Source organism: Pelophylax lessonae (genome assembly GCF_965119305.1).
Source record: "Pelophylax lessonae genome assembly, chromosome: 3".
In the NCBI taxonomy this organism is placed as follows: Eukaryota; Metazoa; Chordata; class Amphibia; order Anura; family Ranidae; genus Pelophylax; species Pelophylax lessonae.
Genome location: NC_138770.1, coordinates 40,789,007 through 40,809,065, shown reverse-complemented (window position 1 = coordinate 40,809,065; position 20,059 = coordinate 40,789,007). Strand labels below are relative to the sequence as shown.

Here is a 20,059-nt window from a genome sequence, read left to right as displayed (position 1 = left end):
AGCTATGATTTAAACACAGTATGTTTGTTACAATTATTGTTTTATTATATCTTTCAGAGTGGAAATCTCGGGGGTTATAATATTATTGTTAAAGAAGAATATAAAGAGGAGGATGAGGAGTATGGAGTGATGGAGGAGTTTTCTGAAGGACACAAGGATCTATATAAGGACATTATGATGGAATCATCTAGTAATAGAAACCCACCAGAGAGATGTCCCCGTCCTCTGTATTCCCGGGATTCCACACAGGAAGATCACACCATCCCTCACCATCATCAGGTAGATGAGGAACAATTATTGGTAGTTATGATTTATACACAACATGCTTATTACAATGAATGTCCATTATATATTTCAGAGTGGAATCCTCTGGGATGATAATATTGTTGTTAAAGGAGAGTATAAAGAGGAGGATGAGGAGTATGGTGTGATGAAGGAGCTTTCTGAAGGATACAAGAATCTCCACAATGACATATTGATGGAGCCACCCAATAACAGAAACCCACCAGAGAGATTTCCCCGTCCTCTGGATTCCCGGGATTTCATGCAGGAAGGTCACACCATCCCTCACCATGATAAGGTAGGTATTATTGAGGGTCTGCTCCAAACAAAATGTGGTGAATGAACCACCTTTCTCCTTGCGCTCAGAAAACAAGGCTTCCCCAACTGCTTTTTCGACTGGACTTTATAAATGGCATCTCGGATTGCTTAGGTCTTGCTGCCCTAAAGGACTGGGGCAGTCCAACAATACTGCAAACAAAAACACAAAACAAAAACACAAAAAAGGGTGCACCGACCTAGCGCATTATCCTCAATACAGGCTTTATTAGTTGAAACATAAAAATGGCTACTCACAAACGCAGGTGAAAATCAATCACATCAAACTCATGCACTTGAGTATCAGAAGTAGTCCATACAGGTGTCCATAGTCTCATTAGGATGACGGCTGACACGTTTCGAGGCATAAGCCTCTTCCTCAGAGCCACTAATTATTGAGGGTCTGTCAGGAATCCGCAGCAGGGATGGCCAGATCTGTACGGCTACTCTGGGACCAGACTGTGTATGCTTTAAGTGAGATTTACTTAGTCAAACAAAATCCTCCCAAACACCAGCACACAGCAAACATAACCCCACCCACTGGGATCTGGCAGCTGACTGGGTATCAGCTGGGCAGCAGGTAGGGAATCTGCAAAGTCCGACTAGGCAGCAGGTAGGGAATCAGTAAAGTCCGGCTGGGCAGTGGCCTGGGAGTCAGCAAAGTCTGGCTGAGCAGCGGCCAGGGAATCAGTAAAGTCTGGCTGGACAGCAGCCCAGGAATCAGTAAAGTCCAGCTAGGCATGGCCCAGGAATCAGCAAAGTCTGGCTGGGCAGTGGCTAGGGAATCAGAAAAGTCTGGTTGAGCAGCGACCAGAGAATCAGTAAAGTCTGGCTGGGCAGTTGCCCAGGAATTAGAAAAGTCTGACTGGGTAGCAGCAAAGGAATCAGCAAAGTCCAGCTAGGCACGGCCCAGGAATCAGCAATTTCTGGCTGAGCAGCTGGCAGTGGACCACCGGAGGCAGGCATGGCAGCATACAGTGGATCACCAGAAGAAGGCTTGGCAGCAGACAGCAGATCACCAGAGGCAGGCTTGGCAGCAGACAGCAGATCACCAGAGGCAGGTTTGGCAGCAGACGGTGGAGGCGGGCAGGCCGTATGGAGGCGGACTGGACCCTATCGGCAGGCCGCATGGAGGCGGACTGGACCCTATCGGCAGGCCGCATGGAGGCAGACTGGACCCCATCAGCAGGCAGCATGGTATGTCAGGAATCAGCTGCAGGGATAGCCAGATCTGTGTGGCTACACTCAGGAGACTGGGACCAGACTATATATGCTTTAGGTTGAGGTTTATTTACCTAAAAAAAAAAAAAACATCCAAACACCAGCACACAGCAAACATGAAAATATAAGTGAACCAAAAAACCCAGTGACAGAAGACCTAGTGGGTACCAATGACATAGGCAGAGGAAGATGGAGAGTCCTAAATGATTTCAGGGACTTAGGAGCTAAGTTGAGGAGTAGGACCTCCAAGGTAGTATTTTCCGAAATACTACCTGTACCTCGAGCCACACCAGAGAGGCAGCGGGAGACTAGGGAAGTTAACAAGTGGCTGAGGAGCTGGTGTAGTAAGGAGGGTTTCGGGTTCCTGGAGAACTGGGCCGACTTCTCAGTCGGCCACAGGCTCTTTGGTAGGGACGGATTGCACCTAAATGGGGAGGGTGCAGCCGTACTGGGTGAGAGGATGGCCGATAAGTTAGAGGGGCTTTTAAACTAGGTAACGGGGAGGAGGGTACAGATGTAGAATTAGCCAGTGGAAAGCAAGAGTCAGAGGGCAGAAATGGGGGCATTAGCGGTAGGGTGTTCGGAGCTCCTAAACCCAGGGTGGGTATGGGGAAAAATCAAGAGAGCAGCCTAAAAACATCAAATGAGGATATATGCAACCGGTCAAAATTAAGAGGTTTGTATACCAATGCCAGAAGCCTGGCCAACAAGATGGGAGAGCTGGAGCTACTGATGTTTGAGGAGGACTTAGATTTTGTGGAGACTTGGTTTGACAGCTCACATGACTGGATGGCGACCATTCAGGGGTATTCCTTTTATCGCAGAGATAGAGAAGGTAAAAAAGGGGGAGGGGTATGTCTGTATATTAAGAACAGTATACAGAAAATATGAGGGATGATTTTAATAATGGAGCTAAGGACGAGGCAGAATCCCTATGGGTAGAGCTTCAAAGGGAAGGCACGGTGGGGAAGGTAATATTGGGTGTATGCTACAGGCCCCCCAACCAGAGGGAGGAGGGGGAGGCGGACCTCATTTTACAGATAGGATTGGCAGCAAGGATGGGAAATGTCATTATAATGGGGGACTTTAATTATCCTGATATAGACTGGGCAGAAGGAACCGCACTCTCAGCCAAGGCTAGGCAGTTCCTAAATGTTTTGCAGGACAATTTCATGGGTCAGATGGTGAATGCACCGACAAGAAACAATGCGGTACTTGACCTACTGATTACCAACAATACAGACCTGCTCACGGATATAGAAATACAGGACAACTTAGGAAACAGTGACCATAGGTCAATAAGTTTCAGTATTAATTACAGTAATAGGAACCACTGGGGTAATATAAGGACACTGAATTTCAAAAGAGCCAATTTCCCAAAACTGCGCTTGCTGCTAGAAAATATCAAATGGGATAGAACCCTGGGAACAAAGAACACGGAGGAAAAATGGGAGTGCTTCAAGAGCATACTTAACAAGGGGATTGGCCAGTGCATTCCAAAGGGAAATAAATTTAAAAGAGCAAAACTAAACCCTGGGTGGCTAAACTCCAACATAAAAATGCATATTAGTGCTAAAGAAAAGGCCTTCAAAAATACAAGACTGAGGGGTCATTGGCAGCATTTAAGCATTACAAAGAGTGTAATAAGAAATGTAAAGACAAAATCAGGGCGGGTAAAATAGAACACGAGAGACATATAGCGGAGGAGAGTAAAAAGAACCCCAAGAAATTCTTTAAGTATATAAACAGCAAGAAAGCGAGGCCAGAACACATTGGCCCCATAAAAGACGACAAAGGAAATATGGCCACTGAGGACAGAGAAAAGGCGGAAGTGTTAAATAATTTCTTCTCTTCAGTCTTCACAAAAGAATCGGGGGGCTACACGAACCTAGCTTGTAATGCCGAACTAAACAACACACCTCAGGAAGTGCCGCCATGGCTAACTGAAGATAGACTTAAAACTAAACTAGAGAAACTTAACATACATAAATCACCGGGACCGGATGGCTTGCACCAGAGGGTTCTTAAAGAGCTCAGCCAGGTGATTGCCAGACCATTATTCTTGATCTTTAAGGATAGTTTACAGACTGGTATGGTGCCAGCTGATTGGAAAAAAGCCAACGTGGTACCAATATTTAAAAAGGGGCCGAGATATATCCCGGGTAACTATAAGCCGGTCAGCCTAACATCAGTAGTCTGCAAGATTTTGGAGGGGAAGTTAAGGGACCACATACACGACTTTAGTAATGAAAACGGTATTATTAGTAGTAATCAGCATGGATTCATGAAAAATCGTTATTGCCAAACCAATCTATTAACCTTCTACGATGAAGTGAGCTGCCACCTAAATAAAGGAAAGCCTGTGGATGTGGTGTATCTGGACTTTGCAAAGGCCTTTGACACCGTTCCCCACAAACGCTTACTGTACAAACTAAGGAAGCTAGGTATGGACCATAAGGTGAGTACCTGGATAGAAAACTGACTCCAGGGGAGAGTCCAGAGGGTGATGATTAATGGGGAGTACTCGGATTGGGCGGGTGTGGAAAGTGGGGTCCCCCAGGGTTCTGTCCTGGGACCAATCCTGTTTAATTTATTCATAAATGATCTAGCGGAGGGGATATCGAGTACAATCTCAGTATTTGTGGATGATACTAAACTAAGCATGCCAATATCTTCTATGCAGGATGTGGAAACCTGAACAAAATAACGGAGTGGGCAACTACATGGCAGATGAGGTTTAATGTTGAAAAATGTAAAGTAATGCACTTGGGGGCCAGAAACCAGAAAGCAAGCTTCTCACTAGGGGGGGAACCTCTGGGTGAGTCTAGGATGGAAAAAGACTTGGGGGTACTGGTAGACAACAGGCTTGGCAGTGGCATGCAATGCCAAGCCGCTGCAAGCAAAGCCAACAGAATACTGGCATGTATAAAAAAGGGGATTCACTTCAGAAATAAAGAGATTATTCTCCCGCTCTACAAGACTCTGGTCCGGCCACATCTGGGGTATGCTGTCCAGTTCTGGGCACCGGTCCTCAGGAAGGATGTGCTGGAACTGGAAAGAGTCCAGAGAAGGGCAACAAAAATAATTAGGGGAATGGAGGACATCAGCTATGAGTAAAGACTACAAGCACTGAACCGATTCTCTCTGGAGAAGAGACGATTGAGGGGGGATATGATATCAATGTACAAATACTGTACTGGCGACCCTAGCATAAGGAACAAACTATTCAGAGAAAGGAGATACAATAAGACACGTGGCCACTCACTAAAACTAGAGGAAAGGCGGTTTAACCTTAAAGTGCGTAAGGGGTTCTTCACTGTAAGAGCGGTAAGGATGTGGCATTCTCTTCCACAAGCAGTCGTATCAGCAGGGAGCATTGATAGTTTCAAAAACTATTAGATGGGCACCTTAGAGACCACAACATACAGGGGTATACAATGTACGGTTAAAAGCAAACACACACACACATCATAGGTTGAACTGGATGGACTGATGTCTTTTTTCAACCTCACTAACTATGTAACTATGACCGGACGAATCAACCTAATCAAACAGAAGGCCAAACTAACTATATACAAATTGGGCTGCAGGGAGCAGATGGGAAGGGGGAACCCAAAATTGGGATCAGGAACAAAGGGGAGCAGTTATAAGGTTACAGAGTACAGGGCAGGAACAAGATCAGGATCAATGGCAAACAGAATCTGGCAACTGAGCAAATGCTGGAGTTGAGAGGCACTAGGAGGGGGGGGGGGACCTAAATACCCTCCCTGCTGGGAGACACCCGCTGGTGGACATCAAAACTACAACCTTCTGCTATGGGAAGCACAGTGCCATCAGCAGGTGATCCAGGTCCTGACAAGGTCTGGAACATAAAGTGTTTGAACACTCTGACATGTGGAGACGATGTGTGGACTCTACAAGATGATATTTTCTATGTGATCTCACTTCATAAATACTTCTGTTTTACGGATGTTATTTTCTGCCATTCTGTTGGTTTAGGGTGAAGATCTGATGAACATGAAAGTTGAGGGTGAAGTAGAAGAGACGTATGTGAGGGATGATCAGCAATATACGGAGGAAGCTGGAATGACGAGGATATTCAAAGAGGAGGACACTCCTACAGAGATCAGCACAGGTGAGCCATAATATATTCTTCTCTTATCTCTGCTCTGCTACTGCACACTGATTGGTTCAGAGTAGGACGGGAGATGAATGATATCTGCCAATAATAGGTTGTGCCCATTCATATCAATGCAGCACAGCATAGCGCATTTTTGGAAAAGGGTCCTGTGCTACTTTGGTCTTTTATGCAGCTGTGATTTTGGTCCCACAGACTTCAATTGAAAGGCTTATACATGCACGTGGTTTTGCAGGTTGTTAGGGAGTCGCTCCTGCTAGCGTCATTGGTTGTTAAGGAGCCAGCACCCACCAGCATACTAGCAAGCACTGACTTATCCCTACTGTCAACTGGGGATTCTCAGCCAACAGCAGAATGTAAACAAAGGACATAAAGAAAAAAGTAGCATGGAGTCCCCCCAAAATCCTTACCGGGCCTTAATCTGAGCATGCAGTCTAGCAGGCCAAGAAGGGGGTTGCAGTGTGCGAAACCTGCTGATCCATACCAGGCCACATGCCCTCAACATGGAGGGCTACTTTGACATATTGATGAGGACAAGGGCCTCTTTACCACAACCTTGGACCCGTGGTTGTGGGGGTCAGGGGGCTTATTGGAATCTAGAAGCCCCCTTTAGCAATAGGGGATCTTGGCTTCTCATATGAATGAGTATGGATTCATTCACCAAAAAGAATGTAAAAAGTAAATAAAACCATAAAGTATTTTTTGCCCTTTTTATTCAAAAAATGTCCATCCATCGTCAATCACATCATCCAGCGATGTAGGTCCACATCAGTAATGATCAACGATGGGCACCAACTAAAAAACAACCCACCGACTGCTCCTATTGCTCCTATCACTGAATTACACTCCCCTTCTCCCCCGCTGCTAAAGTAAACAAAGGGGTGGGGTCTCCCAATGTTATACCTAAAGGGTTTCACATGTGCTGTCACTTTAAGGCTGGCTCCACCCAGGAGTGATGACAAGGGGCACAGTGGCCATCTTAAAGACATGTAAGAGATGCATTGATATACAGAGCTGTCCTGTAATGCCTGTTGGAGTGTACAGAGCGTCCTGAATAAACAACCGTTGTTCCAGACCAGAGTCCTTGTCTCTCACAACACGGAGAATATAACAGTGGCGACGAGGATGGGATTTACAAGGTTACTATCCGTTTAAGAAAAGAAAGAGGAAAAAAAAAACTCTGGATTGTCAGCTGGATGCAAACACCCACAGAGCTCAGCAGGAAAATGTCATTGATCGGGACATTAAGTGAATTTGATGAAGAACAGACATGCTGGAGTTCCTGGATTGAGAGCCTGGAACAGTATTTTTGTGCAAATGCCATCTCAGGCGACAGGCAAGTAGCAGTATTTCTGACAGTGGTTGGTGCTAGGACATATGACACTCTTAGGGATCTCCTTTTCCCTGAAAAACCAGCAACTAAGACTTTGGCAGAGCTCCTGACACTGTTAGGGAATCACTTCCAGCCTAAACCACTAGAGATTGCAGAAAGATTCCGGTTCCATCAGCGGCAGCAGCAGCCGGGTGAAGATATTAAGGCTTATGTGCTCGCCCTTCGCAGACTAGCCTCAACCTGTTCTTTTGGGGAGTACTTACCGACCGTACTGAGGGATAAGTTTGTCATGGGACTAAATAGTAAGTCTAGCCAAAAGAGACTGTTAACAGAGAAAGACCTTACCCTTACAAAGGCAATTGAGATGGCTTCAGTGATGGAAATGGCTGTGAAAGATACAGAGGCATTGAACCCCCAGAGCAGAAGGGAAGAGGTTAAAGACACCCCAATGGTAATGATTAAGCACAAGATGTATGTGTGAAACGCGTCTACGAGACTTCATGCTGGTGTCTTTGGTGTCATCACTTGCAACTTTTTGGAAATAAAGGTATTTGAAACCTATTGGAATCCCTGGATGTGCGGCTATTTCTTTTCCTACAAGTGTTCCCACGGAGGCAGGCCGGGGCCAGCACTCTATTGGATATCCTATCTCCTGGCAATCACCACACACTATACACCTGGAGCAGTGTCTTTCCTTTCTTCAGTATCCTGACTAAATATGTAACTATGTAAGGTGGAATCTCTTGAGTTACCCCCCATGACCACATATGGACATGACCATATTTGGTCAGCGATGTCACAAGGGAGCCCGTTTGTTTTTATGTTCCTTTTTTTGTGAATGAGCAGGGGTACTATGTAGCCCTACTCATTCATGTATGGGGATGGATATCTGGGGACCACTTATACTAAAGGTGGCTTCCAGATTCTGAACAGCCCCTCACCAGCAGACCCCGGCAACTATCAGGCCAAGTTTATGGGCAAGGGGCCTGTGACGGACTCCAGACACCCCGACTCAGTATCTCCGCCAAGAAGCTGCTTCCTAAGCTCTGGAACATGGGATCCGTGAATCTGGCTATAGTTACCCCAAGAACTCGACAGTACAAGTTTTGGAGTGAACCAGAATCAAAACTGTTTATTCAAACACAGGCACAAAGAGATATACACTTTGGGACACCCCCCCCCCCCTTTAGCAGCTAATACACATACACATATACATCCCATAATAGGTTGATCTTAAGGCAGACAGAAACAATAGAACAATGGGGTACAGGTACTTAATAACAAACCCCATTATCTAGCAAGGGTCTGCTGCAATATTCTAGCAATCCGAAAAGTCAAATTGTTCATCTTTATATATTTCCTGAGAGACACTGTTCAGAAATATTATTGTCCCAAGTGAAAAAGCCCCTCACTCTTTCAACACAAACCACACATACAGTGGGTACGGAAAGTATTCAGACCCCCTTAAATTTTTCACTCTTTTTTTATATTGCAGCCATTTGCTAAAATCATTTAAGTTCATTCTTCTTCCTCATGAATGTACACATAGCACCCCATACTGACAGAAAAACACAGAATTGTTGACATTGTTGCAGATTTATTAAAAAAGAAAAACTGAAATATCACATGGTCCTAAGTATTCAGACCCTTTGCTCAGTATTTAGTAGAAGCCCCCTTTTGATCTAATACAGCCAGGAGTCTTTTTGGGAAAGATGCAACAAGTCTTTCACACCTGGATTTGGGGATCCTCTGCCATTCCTCCTTGCAGATCCTCTCCAGTTCTGTCAGGTTGGATGGTAAACGTTGGTGGACAGCCATTTTTAGGTCTCTCCAGAGATGCTCAATTGGGTTTAAGTCAGGGCTCTGGCTGGGCCATTCAAGAACAGTCACAGAGTTGTTGTGAAGCCACTCCTTCGTTATTTTAGCTGTGTGCTTAGGGTCATTGTCTTGTTGGAAGGTAAACCTTCGGCCCAGTCTGAGGTCCAGAGCACTCTGGAGAAGGTTTTTGTCCAGGATATCCCTGTACTTGGCCGCATTCATCTTTCCCTCGATTGCAACCAGTCGTCCTGTCCCTGCAGCTGAAAAACACCCCCACAGCATGATGCTGCCACCACCATGCTTAACTGTTGGGACTGTATTGGACAGGTGATGAGCAGTGCCTGGTTTTCTCCACACATACCGCTTAGAATTAAGGCCAAAAAGTTCTATTTTGGTCTCATCAGACCAGAGAATCTTATTTCTCACCATCTTGGAGTCCTTCAGATGTTTTTTAGCAAACTCCATGCGGGCTTTCATGTGTCTTACACTAAGGAGAGGCCCCGACTGGTGGAGGGCTGCAGTGATGGTTGACTTTCTACAACTTTCTCCCATCTCCTGACTGCATCTCTGGAGCTCAGCCCCAGTGATCTTTGGGTTCTTCTTTACCTCTCTCACCAAGGCTCTTCTCCCCCGATAGCTCAGTTTGGCCAGACGGCCAGCTCTAGGAAGGGTTCTGGTCGTCCCAAACGTCTTTCATTTGAGGATTATGGAGGCCACTGTGCTCTTAGGAACCTTAAGTGCAGCAGAAATCTTTTTGTAACCTTGGCCAGATCTGTGCCTTGCCACAATTCTGTCTCTGAGCTCTTCAGGCAGTTCCTTTGACCTCATGATTCTCATTTGCTCTGACATGCATTGTGATCTGGAAGGTCTTATATAGACAGGTGTGTGGCTTTCCTAATCAAGTCCAATCAGTATAATCAAACACAGCTGGACTCAAATGAAGGTGTAGAACCATCTCAAGGATGATCAGAAGAAATGGAAAGCACCTGAGTTAAATATATGAGTGTCACAGCAAAGGGTCTGAATACTTAGGACCATGTGATATTTCAGTTTTTCTTTTTTAATAAATCTGCAACAATGTCAACAATTCTGTGTTTTTCTGTCAGTATGGGGTGCTATGTGTACATTCATGAGGAAGAAGAATGAACTTAAATGATTTTAGCAAATGGCTGCAATATAACAAAGAGTTAAACATTTAAGGGGGGCTGAATACTTTCCGTACCCACTGTATACTGTAGAACCCAGGATAACACTAAATGCTGAGTCCAGTGTGATTGTACAGCGAGTCTGATTAGTGCAGACCCAACTGAGGTTCTTGTTCACCCTGTGCCCCTAATAGACACAGGGTGACTTACACATAAGAGGGGCTGGGGAAGCTGGACAAGGAGTTTCCTGACCTCTCTAAAGTATTCTGGGTTCCACGAGCCCCCCAGCCAAAGTGACTCCTGTCACAGGGCCCATGTCCTCCTCAACATGGGGAAAAGGTGCTTTGCCAAGGTACCCCCTATGTTGAGGTCATGTGGTCTGGTATGGTTCATCAGCAGGGCCTTCCTTTCCTGGTCTGCCAGGCTGCATGCTCAAATAGGGGTCTGTTATAGATTTTTGGGGGGGGGGGCTCACACTTTTCTTGGTTTTTTTTTTGCATGGGGTTTCCAATTAAAATCAATATCAGACCTCGGGGTTCATCTGGCAGTATTAGGTTGTGTTTTTCTCCTAGTTACAATAGCACAGATATAATATCACAGATTGTGCCTTGGTCCCTCTGTTTCGAGCAGACTTGTAGCTGAAGGGTAACGTAAATCTGTTTACAGTTTTGTTTGAATGAAAATTAAGCCGGAATATAAAAACTGAAACAGACCTTTTCTGTAGAAAATACTTTTCCAAACCCCCTTCAGTGCTGCGTATCACCAGAAGCCGAGGCCTATGGTCACTTGTTCTATGCTGAAGGGTCTGTAAGTCTGAATTTGGAACCTTTTGATTGTCAGAGATTACTGGAGCCAGTGTCTAGGCTTGTGGTTCTTTTCGCTGCTTAAATGTGAAAGTGATCTGGGAGGAGGACCAAAGGCCCTTTGACTGAAAAGGGAACGTTTTCCAGCTGGGGCGACATCTACAGAGCACACCTGCTCACACATGTCTACCTTATTTAGAGGGAATCTTGATTTATGTGAACGAACCCTCTCATATATAACAAACATTTTTTTTATATTTTTTCCAGGGCACGCCATTGAGAACCCCTCAAATGTTTATCTCACTTTATCTCCAGGATGGAAAATAGAAGATGAGGACATCAAAAGAGATTGTGCAGGAGAAAAGACAATAAACTCCGCTATGGATGGAGGACTTCATAGTGTGGATAGACCATCAAATCCCTCTGATTCTGGGCAACCTCATACTGTGAGGGAGGGGGAGGAGAAATTTTACTGTCCTGAATGTGGGGAAGGTTTTAGCTCTGAAATAAGTCTTAATGTACATCAGAGATCTCACATGGGCGAGAGGCCAAATTCCTGTCTCGCATGTGGGAAATGTTTTACACGGAAATCAGACCTTGTTAGGCATCTGAGATGTCACACGGGGGAGAAGCCGTATTCCTGCCCCGAGTGTGGGAAGTGTTTTTCACAGAAATCAGGTCTTGTTATACATCAGAGATTGCACACGTGGGAGAAGCAAAATTCCTGCCCTGAATGTGGGATGTGTTTTACAAAGAAATTAGATTTTGTTATACATCAGAGATCTCACACGGGGGGAAATCTGTATTCCTGCCCTGAGTGCGGGAAATGTTTTATTCACAAATCAGTCCTTGTTAAACATCAACGAACCCACACAGGGGAGAAACCATATTCCTGCCCTGAGTGTGAAAAATGTTTTTCACAAAAATCAGGCCTTGTTATACATCAGAGATATCACATGGAGGAGAAGCCGTATCCCTGCCCTGATTGTGGGAAATGTTTTACACGGTTGTTCTATCTATCCACACATCAGAAGGTTCACACTGGTGAGAAGCCATATTCTTGTCCTGAGTGTGGGAAATGTTTTTCACAAAAATCAGGCCTTGTTGTTCATCAGAGATCTCACACAGGGGAGAAGCCATATTCCTGCCCTGACTGTGGGAAATGTTATATGAAGAAATCATACCTTGCCATACATCAGAGATCTCACACGGGGGAGAAACCGTATTCCTGTTCGGAGTGCGGGAAATGTTTTGCACGGAAATCTATCCTTGGTATACATCAGAGATTACACACAGGGGAGAAGCCACATTCCTGCCCTGAATGTGGAAAATGTTTTATAGATAAATCACACCTTGTTAAACATCAGAGATTTCACACGGGAGAGAAGCCGTATTCTTGCCCTGAGTGTGGAAAACGTTTTTCCGATAAATCACACCTTGTTTGCCATCAGAGATCTCACACAGGGGAGAAGCCGCATTCTTGCCCTGAGTGCGGGAAATGTTATTCACGGAAATCAGACCTTGTTCTACATCAGAGATATCACAGTGGGGTGTAGGGAAAAGTCAAACAATCCTGGATTCATTTCTCGGAAGGTTCACTGAACTGCTCCTAAGTTCTGAATGGTAATTCAAACCCCCCTGCTGATAACGGGAGTAGAATCTTTCACATTAATTCAGGCCATTTTGAAGGCAAATGGGCAAGAAACTGTCAAAGGGCATTGGGGGCTGGGCACTGCCTTGGGGGATATCGAGAGGCATATTAGAAAACTACAGATCAGCTTAACATCATTAGTATGTAAGGTATTTGAGGGAATCGTAAGGGACTCTACAGTATATAAAAATATGTCTGTGATAAAGCTATCATAAGTGACAACCAGCATGGATTTATGAAAGACCGTCCTTGTCAGACCAAACTTATCGTTGTATGAGGCAAGAAGTGAGGAATTTGATAGTGAAAGTCCAGTGGACATAGTTTATCAAGATTTTATACCTTTATAATTGTTTAATCCCTTAATAAAGTCTGTTGCAGTTGATGAAATTGTATGTACGTGAATAGGAAACTGGTTACATGAATGGGTCCAGAAAGTAGTTATAAATGACTCATTCTCTGAATGGTGGACTCCCAGGTTCTGTCTTGAGGCCAATACTGATCAATGTGTTTATTCATGATTATACAGGTTGGAATCAAGAGCTGAATTGCAGTGTTTGCTGACTATACCAAGCTACGCCAGAAGAAACCTTCAGCATAGCATGTAGTATCATTACAGGAAGATCTTGACAAAGTAGGGGGTTGGGCAGCCACATGGCAGATGAAGTTCGATATTGGGAAATGTGAAGATATGCACTTGGGTGCCAAAATATACATTAGGAGGGGATCCCCCGTGAGAATTGGTGATCTTGGGGTGCTTCTAGATCACAGGCCCAATGACAAACAACCAAGCCAGCAGACTACTCTACTCTCATGCAGTAAAAAAGACATACATTCTAGAGATGAATCAATCATTCTACCCCTTTACGAAACACTGGTTCACCCTCACCTTGAATATACCGTTTATTTTTTTTCTCCTCAGGAAAGACGTTGAATAGGGAGTTCAGAGAAGGCCAACAAAATTAATCAAATCAAAAACGTTTATCCGTGTGCAATCCAATTAATGTTGTTAAAGCAAAACCTTACTTTCAAACCACAAAACTGCTTTCATTATTCAGTGACAAACTTTCTCGTGTACTATAAAATAAACAAATGTGACAGTCCCAGATGACTATAGTCCAATTAGTAGTGCTTTTCTTCTTTCAAATATTTTCCCTTTTAAATGTGCTTCTCATATTTTAACCACTTCTGGACCGGAAGGATTTGCCCCCTTAATGACCAGGCCATTTTTTTTGCAATTCGGCACTGCGTTATTTCAATGGACAAATGCACGGACGTGCGACGCTGTACCTAAATAAAATTGATGTCCTTTTTTTCCGACAAATAGAGCTTTCTTTTAGTGGTATTTGATCACCCGTGCGAAAGAGTGACAATTCTGAAAAAAAAAACATGTTTCACTTTCTGCTATATAACATTCCCAAAAAAAGAAATTTAAAAATCCAAATTTCTAATTCTCTTAGGCCAATTTGTATTTGGCTACATATATTTGGTAAAAGAAAATCGCAATAAGTGTATTTTTATTGGTTTGCGCAAAAAATGTCTACAAACTAGGGGAAAGATTTGTCATTTTTATTAATTTTTTTTTACAAGTAATGGCGGCGATCTGCGATTTTTAGCGGGACTGCGACATTTCGGCAGACAGATAGGACACCTAATTGACATTTTTGACAATTTTGGGGGGACCAGTGGCATTACTACAGTAATCAGTGCTAAAAAATATGCACTGTCACTGTAATAATGACACTGGCAGGGAAGGGGTTTAACCTAGGGGCGATCAAAGGGTTAAGTGTGAGCCTAGGGGAGTGTTTTCTAACTGTGGGGGGAGGGACTTTCAAAATGATCAAAGAGACCTGTGATCCTATATAAAAGGATCACAGGCGCTCTGTGATCATTTCAGAGAGAAGAACGGTCAGCTGTGTTTACAACAGTAGACCGTCCTCCTTTCTCAGCGGGGAGCGATTGCGGGTGCCCGGCGGCAATCACGGCCGCCGGTCCAGTGGATCGGCATCCCCGCTGGCTAGTGGGAGTGGAAGCGCGCTGCCGGGGGGCGCGCGCTCGCCCCCAAGCACAACTTCTGCGAACCAATGTACCCCTACGTTGATTCGCGCAGCCAAACCAACCTGCCGCAGTATATATGTGGGCGGCAAGTGGTTAAAGGGAAAAATATTTGAAAATAGAAAAGCATTACTAATTGATTTATAGTCTGCTGGAACTGTAACATTTGTTTCTTTATTTTTATGGTATATGAGAAAGTTTGTCACTGAACAATAATGAAAGCCGTTTTGTAGTTTGAAAGTAGAGGTTTTGGTTTAAGAACAATAATTGGATTGGGCAGCCAACATGTTTGATTTTATTTTGTTTGCAGTTGTGGGAACACAATTATTTGGTTGCAGCCATCAGACACAAGTTAGAAGTGAGGGACACAAGGTTAGGGAGCATGGGATAATAAAGACCTGTTTCATCAACAAAATGAATAAACATTCACTGCACATCAGTGAAGAAGAAAAAAATACTTATTTACATAATTTTGTAACAGAAACTAAAAAAAAAACGTTTTTTTGTTTTTTTTTCAATATTTTAGTTCTTCTTTTTCTATTTGTTTAGCAAAAAATAAAAAAAATCAAGTGCTGATTAAATACCACCAAAAGAAAGCTCTATCCGTCTAGAAACAAAATGATAAAAATTTGGTTTGGGTACAGTGTTGCATGACCACGCAATTGTCATTCAAAGTGCGACAGCGCTAAAAGCTGAAGATTGGCCTGGGCAGGAAGGGGGTAAAAGTGGCCAGTAGGCAAGTAGTTAAAGTGGTATTAAAGGTTCGCCTTAAAAAAACAAACAAATGTCATACTTACCTGCTCTGTGTAATGGTTTTGCACAGAGCAGCGCAGATCCCTTCTTCTCGGGTCCCCCACCGGCACTCTTGGCCACTTCCCCTTGACCAGAGCCCCCAATAGCATGCCGCTTGCTTTGAGGACAAATGGCTCCGGTTGCTGTCTCAACCAATGAGGAGCGGGAGTCTCGGTACACCCGAGGCTCTCATGCACATCGCTGGAGAGAGATGGGGCTCAGGTGAGTATTAGGGGGAGCAGTATACAGAAGGTTTTTTACCTTCATGCAAAGTGGTCTTTTCAGGACAGGCATGGTCCATCAGAAGTCCTCCTCATCTTGGATTCGTTTCCTCACTCTGAGGAAAAATTAAGCAACAGATCTAAAGATGCTTACTTTTGTGTGCCCAGTGTAGAAGACTTCCGCAAGTTCTTTTTCGATTTGCCGTAAGTCAAGACCATCTCCAGCTCGCTTGTCTACCATTTGGGCTTTCAACATCACTCTGTGTGTTTTCAGGATCTTGTTGGTTGTTATAGTCTTTATCAAAGCAAGCATACGCCTGCATAGTTACTTGGATGTCCTTCTCCTACTGTCCCAAAGACTGAGGGCAGCTGCTGGAGCCCAGAGCTCTGGTCTTTTCAATGCTCCTCAAATTCAGCTGGGGGCTGATTCTGGAAGAGAGACACCTGGAGCCCACTCAGTCTCTTGTGTGCCTCGGGGCTCAGTTGGAAATAATCAGGAGAGCCATTGCTTTGTCTCTGGATCCCGATGTTCTGGAACAGAATACTCCTGACATCTTCCCATCTGCGGGCCTTTAAAGCTCGTACACACGCACAGATTGTTGGCTGTAAATTGTCGGCCAACGTCCGATCGGCCGATTGTAGGCTTGTTAGTATGATGCTTCCGACAACCAACTGCGAATTTTCGGCCGATAAAATCTGGTGTGCATGCTATAAAATCAAAAACCATCACATGACATCACTTCTGAAGTTGTTTTTTGTTGGCCAACAAAAGTCCAGTGCAAGTCTAGAGCACATTTCAACCAACAAACAACACTGGACAAAAGACGGCCGATCGGTCGGCCAACAATCTGTGCGTGTGTACGAGGCTTTAGTGTCTAAAATGATTGACACTATGCTATCTACAGATCCGATGGTTAAGTGGACGCTCAGGAGAAGGTGGCCCTTCCAGAAGGGGTTTCTCCAGCAGTGGGAGCCAGGAAGCAGAATTTAGGTCATCTACATTACCTCAGTCATGAGAGTGAGTCCCCTGGTGGCTACAATGGAGAAACTGTCTCATTTGTCATTCCATTGTCCCATTTCCTGGTTCACAATCGCATCTGTCAATTTCACAAGATTGTGTTGAACATTCTGAAACTACGGGCAGCCTTCTGCACCGTACAGGCCTTTCCCCATATAAGGAATGGAGCGTAAGTGCTCTTAGGCTAGTCAAAACACAGCGGTTTCCTACGTTAAAAGACAAGGGGGACTCACAGCCTGTTCACTATTACAGGAAGTGGAGCCAATTATGTCTTCGAGCCTACATCTTAGAAGCTTATGTCCCCGGAGTCCAGAATATTCTAACAGACTTTCTTCTGATTGGACAACAACGAATGGTCTCTACATGTGAAGGTTTTTTAGGCGCAGATGCTCTGACAGGTCATTGAAAATACAGCAGCTCCTGTGCGTTTCTTCCAGTCCTGGTCATTCTCGGGTGTCTACGAAGGCTCCAAACAGAAGTTGTGGAGTTGGTGGCAGTGATGCCTTATTGGCCAATTAGGCCATGGTTCCCCTTGCTAGCACTGTTCAGCTACCAGAAACCAGTACCCCTTCTCCTCAGGCCAGACCTTCTGTCACTGGATGCAATTCTACATCCATGTCAAGCACGGCTATGTCTAATGGTCTGGTTCTTGAGGTTGGAGGTCCTTGGCTGTACCTCCAGAGTCATCACCTCTCTCTTGAATGCTAGGAGAGTGAACACAAAGTTTACAGCAAAATCTGGTCAAAGTTTGTGCAATATATGTCTGCTGCTTATGGATCATGTAGTGAAGTGGAGTACAAGTGTCGGCTTTATTGGCCTTCACAGGTGTTTCCAGGTCTTGGCATCTTTTTCTGTTCAACAATTCTTCAAGGGAGCTCAGACCTCAGAGTAAGTGGAGGTTTTCCAAATTGAGTCTCTCTCTTGTTCTCAACTCCCTCTCGGGAAATGGAGCGGGGCATTCTAGGGCTGTCTCCTATAAAGGCCTCTCTGTCATGTTCGCTTTTCTCCTGGCTATTATGCTATTAGGGCTCTTTCACACGGGCGTTCCGTATGTCCGTTTTTCATCCCATCCGTTTGCGGATGAAAAACTGACATAATGTATCTCTATGTAAATACGGATGTCAGTGAATGATCATCAGCTGACATCCGTTTTTCGTCAGTTCAGTTCAGTTCAGTTTTTTTGAACGGAGGAGAACCCTATTTTTTCTTCCTTTCAAAAAACGGAACGGACGTAAAAACGGATGTCAGTGGTGTCATCCTCTGACATCCGTATTTACATAGAGATACATTATGTCAGTTTTTCATCCGCAAACGGATGGGATGAAAAACGGACATACGGACCGGATGACACAAGTGTCATCCGTGTCCGTTACAAAAAAAAAAAAAAGGACCTGATCGGGCAAAAAAAAAAGGAACGCCCGTGTGAAAGAGCCCATAGGCTATTAAAAAGCCTCAGAGATTAATTTACCAGTCATGGAGATTTTTTCTTAACATTCTCCCAGTTCCAACGGTGCTGTTAGCTATGCTTGACTCAGTTTTTCAAGGGTGTACATCGGTCTTTCATGGGAACCAATAAATTGTTCTGCCAACCTTTGGAGTACTAACTTGTATCCTTTAAGCTGGATACACACTATCCAACTTTTGTGGTTAGATTTTCTTCAGATTTACCTTTTCTATGTAATGCAAGGGCCTGCCAGATTGCATACAAATTGAAAGTGTTTAGGTTTGACCTCATATTATATGGTTTTGGTAAATCTAAAGGAAAAAGTCTTCAGAAAGTTGTATAGTGTGTATGGCCCATTAGACATGGGAGAGGTCGCACTGTGGATTCGTTGTTGAAAGCGCATATCTAATAAACAGGGAATCCTTAGTTTGACCCTCAAGAGTGCCTTCCTTTTGTTCTAGGAATCGCTCAGATATTGTGAAGTTATATTTCTAAGCCAGGGGCGGACTGGGCTGGGGGAAAGGAGGGCAATCTCCCACTGGGCCACTCTGTTTTGCTGTAAAAAGGCCGCTGTGTTGCCAGCTCAGAACTGCACACGAGCAGTTCCAGAGCTGGCCGAATGCGGCTGTGTGTGAAGCGATGTGTTCTGTCACAGACAGGGCTGACAGTGTGTTATGGAACGAGTTATCCAGCCCCTCCCTCCTCCACATGGATTGGCTGCTAGAGGCTGCTCTGCCCTCTCTTTGCCCGCCCACACTGTGTGCTGTGACTGTCTGTGAAGAGAATGTGTGGGCGGGAAAGTTCAAGCTGAGCAGTCGGCTTGACAGACAGAGCCTGAAATGAATCCTGTGAATGTCCTGTGCCCGTGCAAGTAAGTGAACTTCTCCTCACCTCTCCCCCCCCCCCTACCCCCCTGCTGTCTCTCCCTCCCCCTCTCTGCAGAGAGATTTATATTTCCTGCAGCCTGTGTAGTAACTTGCCATAGGTGCAATGCACTGGGCTCACACTGGTATGGTGTGGTTTGGCTGCAATGCTGGTTTACTGGCAGCCTTCCTGCATGTTACCCCCAGTCCCATAGACCTCCTATTAGAGTGCACATTTTTACTGCATGTTCTGAAAGTGCACAAAAAATCCTGCAAGCTGCATCTTTGGTGCACTTCCTGAAAATGCAGCAAAAACGCACAACCTAAAAGAAGTCTAAGAGACTGCGGCTAAGGAAAACTGCGAGTACATCAGCACTGCAGCCAAACCGCAGCACACCGTGTACCGTGTGAGCCCAAAGGCTTGTATGCACTTACAGCAGCAACTGCCACTTCACTGAAAAGTGATCCATGCTCAGGTCACTTTTCAAAAGGCATTTGTCAGGCAGTGAGGAGGTGATATCACATTTCCTCCTTGCCTGTATTAACTTCCTAAATGCCAGTCCCTCCAGGTTAATTGCAATTCTAAAAGGGGGGCTCCACTTAGGTGTAGAAATTCACTTTGTACTCCACCTTATTTCTATTCTATCCACCTCATTGTTTGCACATCTATTACCTATAGAGAGTTATGGATATAAGGTGGAGTTCAAAGTGAATTTCTTCACCTAAGTGGAGCCCCCCTTTTAGAAGATTTGAGGATATTAAACCCAGAGACTAATGCAATTTGGCAACCATAGACAGATTGAAATGTCTGCTGAATCGGCAGGATTAGATCTATCTATGTACAGACTGGTTGTACAGAATTTATCAACTGACTTCAGTACAACCAGCGTGTCTTTTTTTTGTCGATCAATGCTGGCTGTTATAGCTTCCGGCAGTGTTCACTGTTTTCTGATGGCTGGGAAA

General features: G+C 44.6%; 3 protein-coding genes across 3 annotated transcripts in view; 2 read left to right on the top strand and 1 right to left on the bottom strand.

The window, feature by feature from the left end:
* LOC309550292 (uncharacterized protein) overlaps positions 1-20,059 on the top strand; it is a 979,642-nt gene that overhangs the window by 272,405 nt on the left and 687,178 nt on the right. The window contains 1 exon segment of the mRNA XM_082250695.1: positions 58-279. Within this exon segment, the coding sequence (XP_082106821.1) occupies positions 58-279 (222 nt within the window).
* LOC309550683 (uncharacterized protein) overlaps positions 1-20,059 on the bottom strand; it is a 3,164,715-nt gene that overhangs the window by 3,067,326 nt on the left and 77,330 nt on the right. The gene's annotated exons all lie outside the window — the stretch shown is intronic.
* Positions 11,579-20,059, top strand: part of LOC309550021 (uncharacterized protein) — a 56,364-nt gene continuing 47,883 nt past the window's right edge. Inside the window, 1 exon segment of the mRNA XM_082250493.1 lies at positions 11,579-12,461. Within this exon segment, the coding sequence (XP_082106619.1) occupies positions 11,592-12,461 (870 nt within the window). The 5' untranslated portion in view covers positions 11,579-11,591.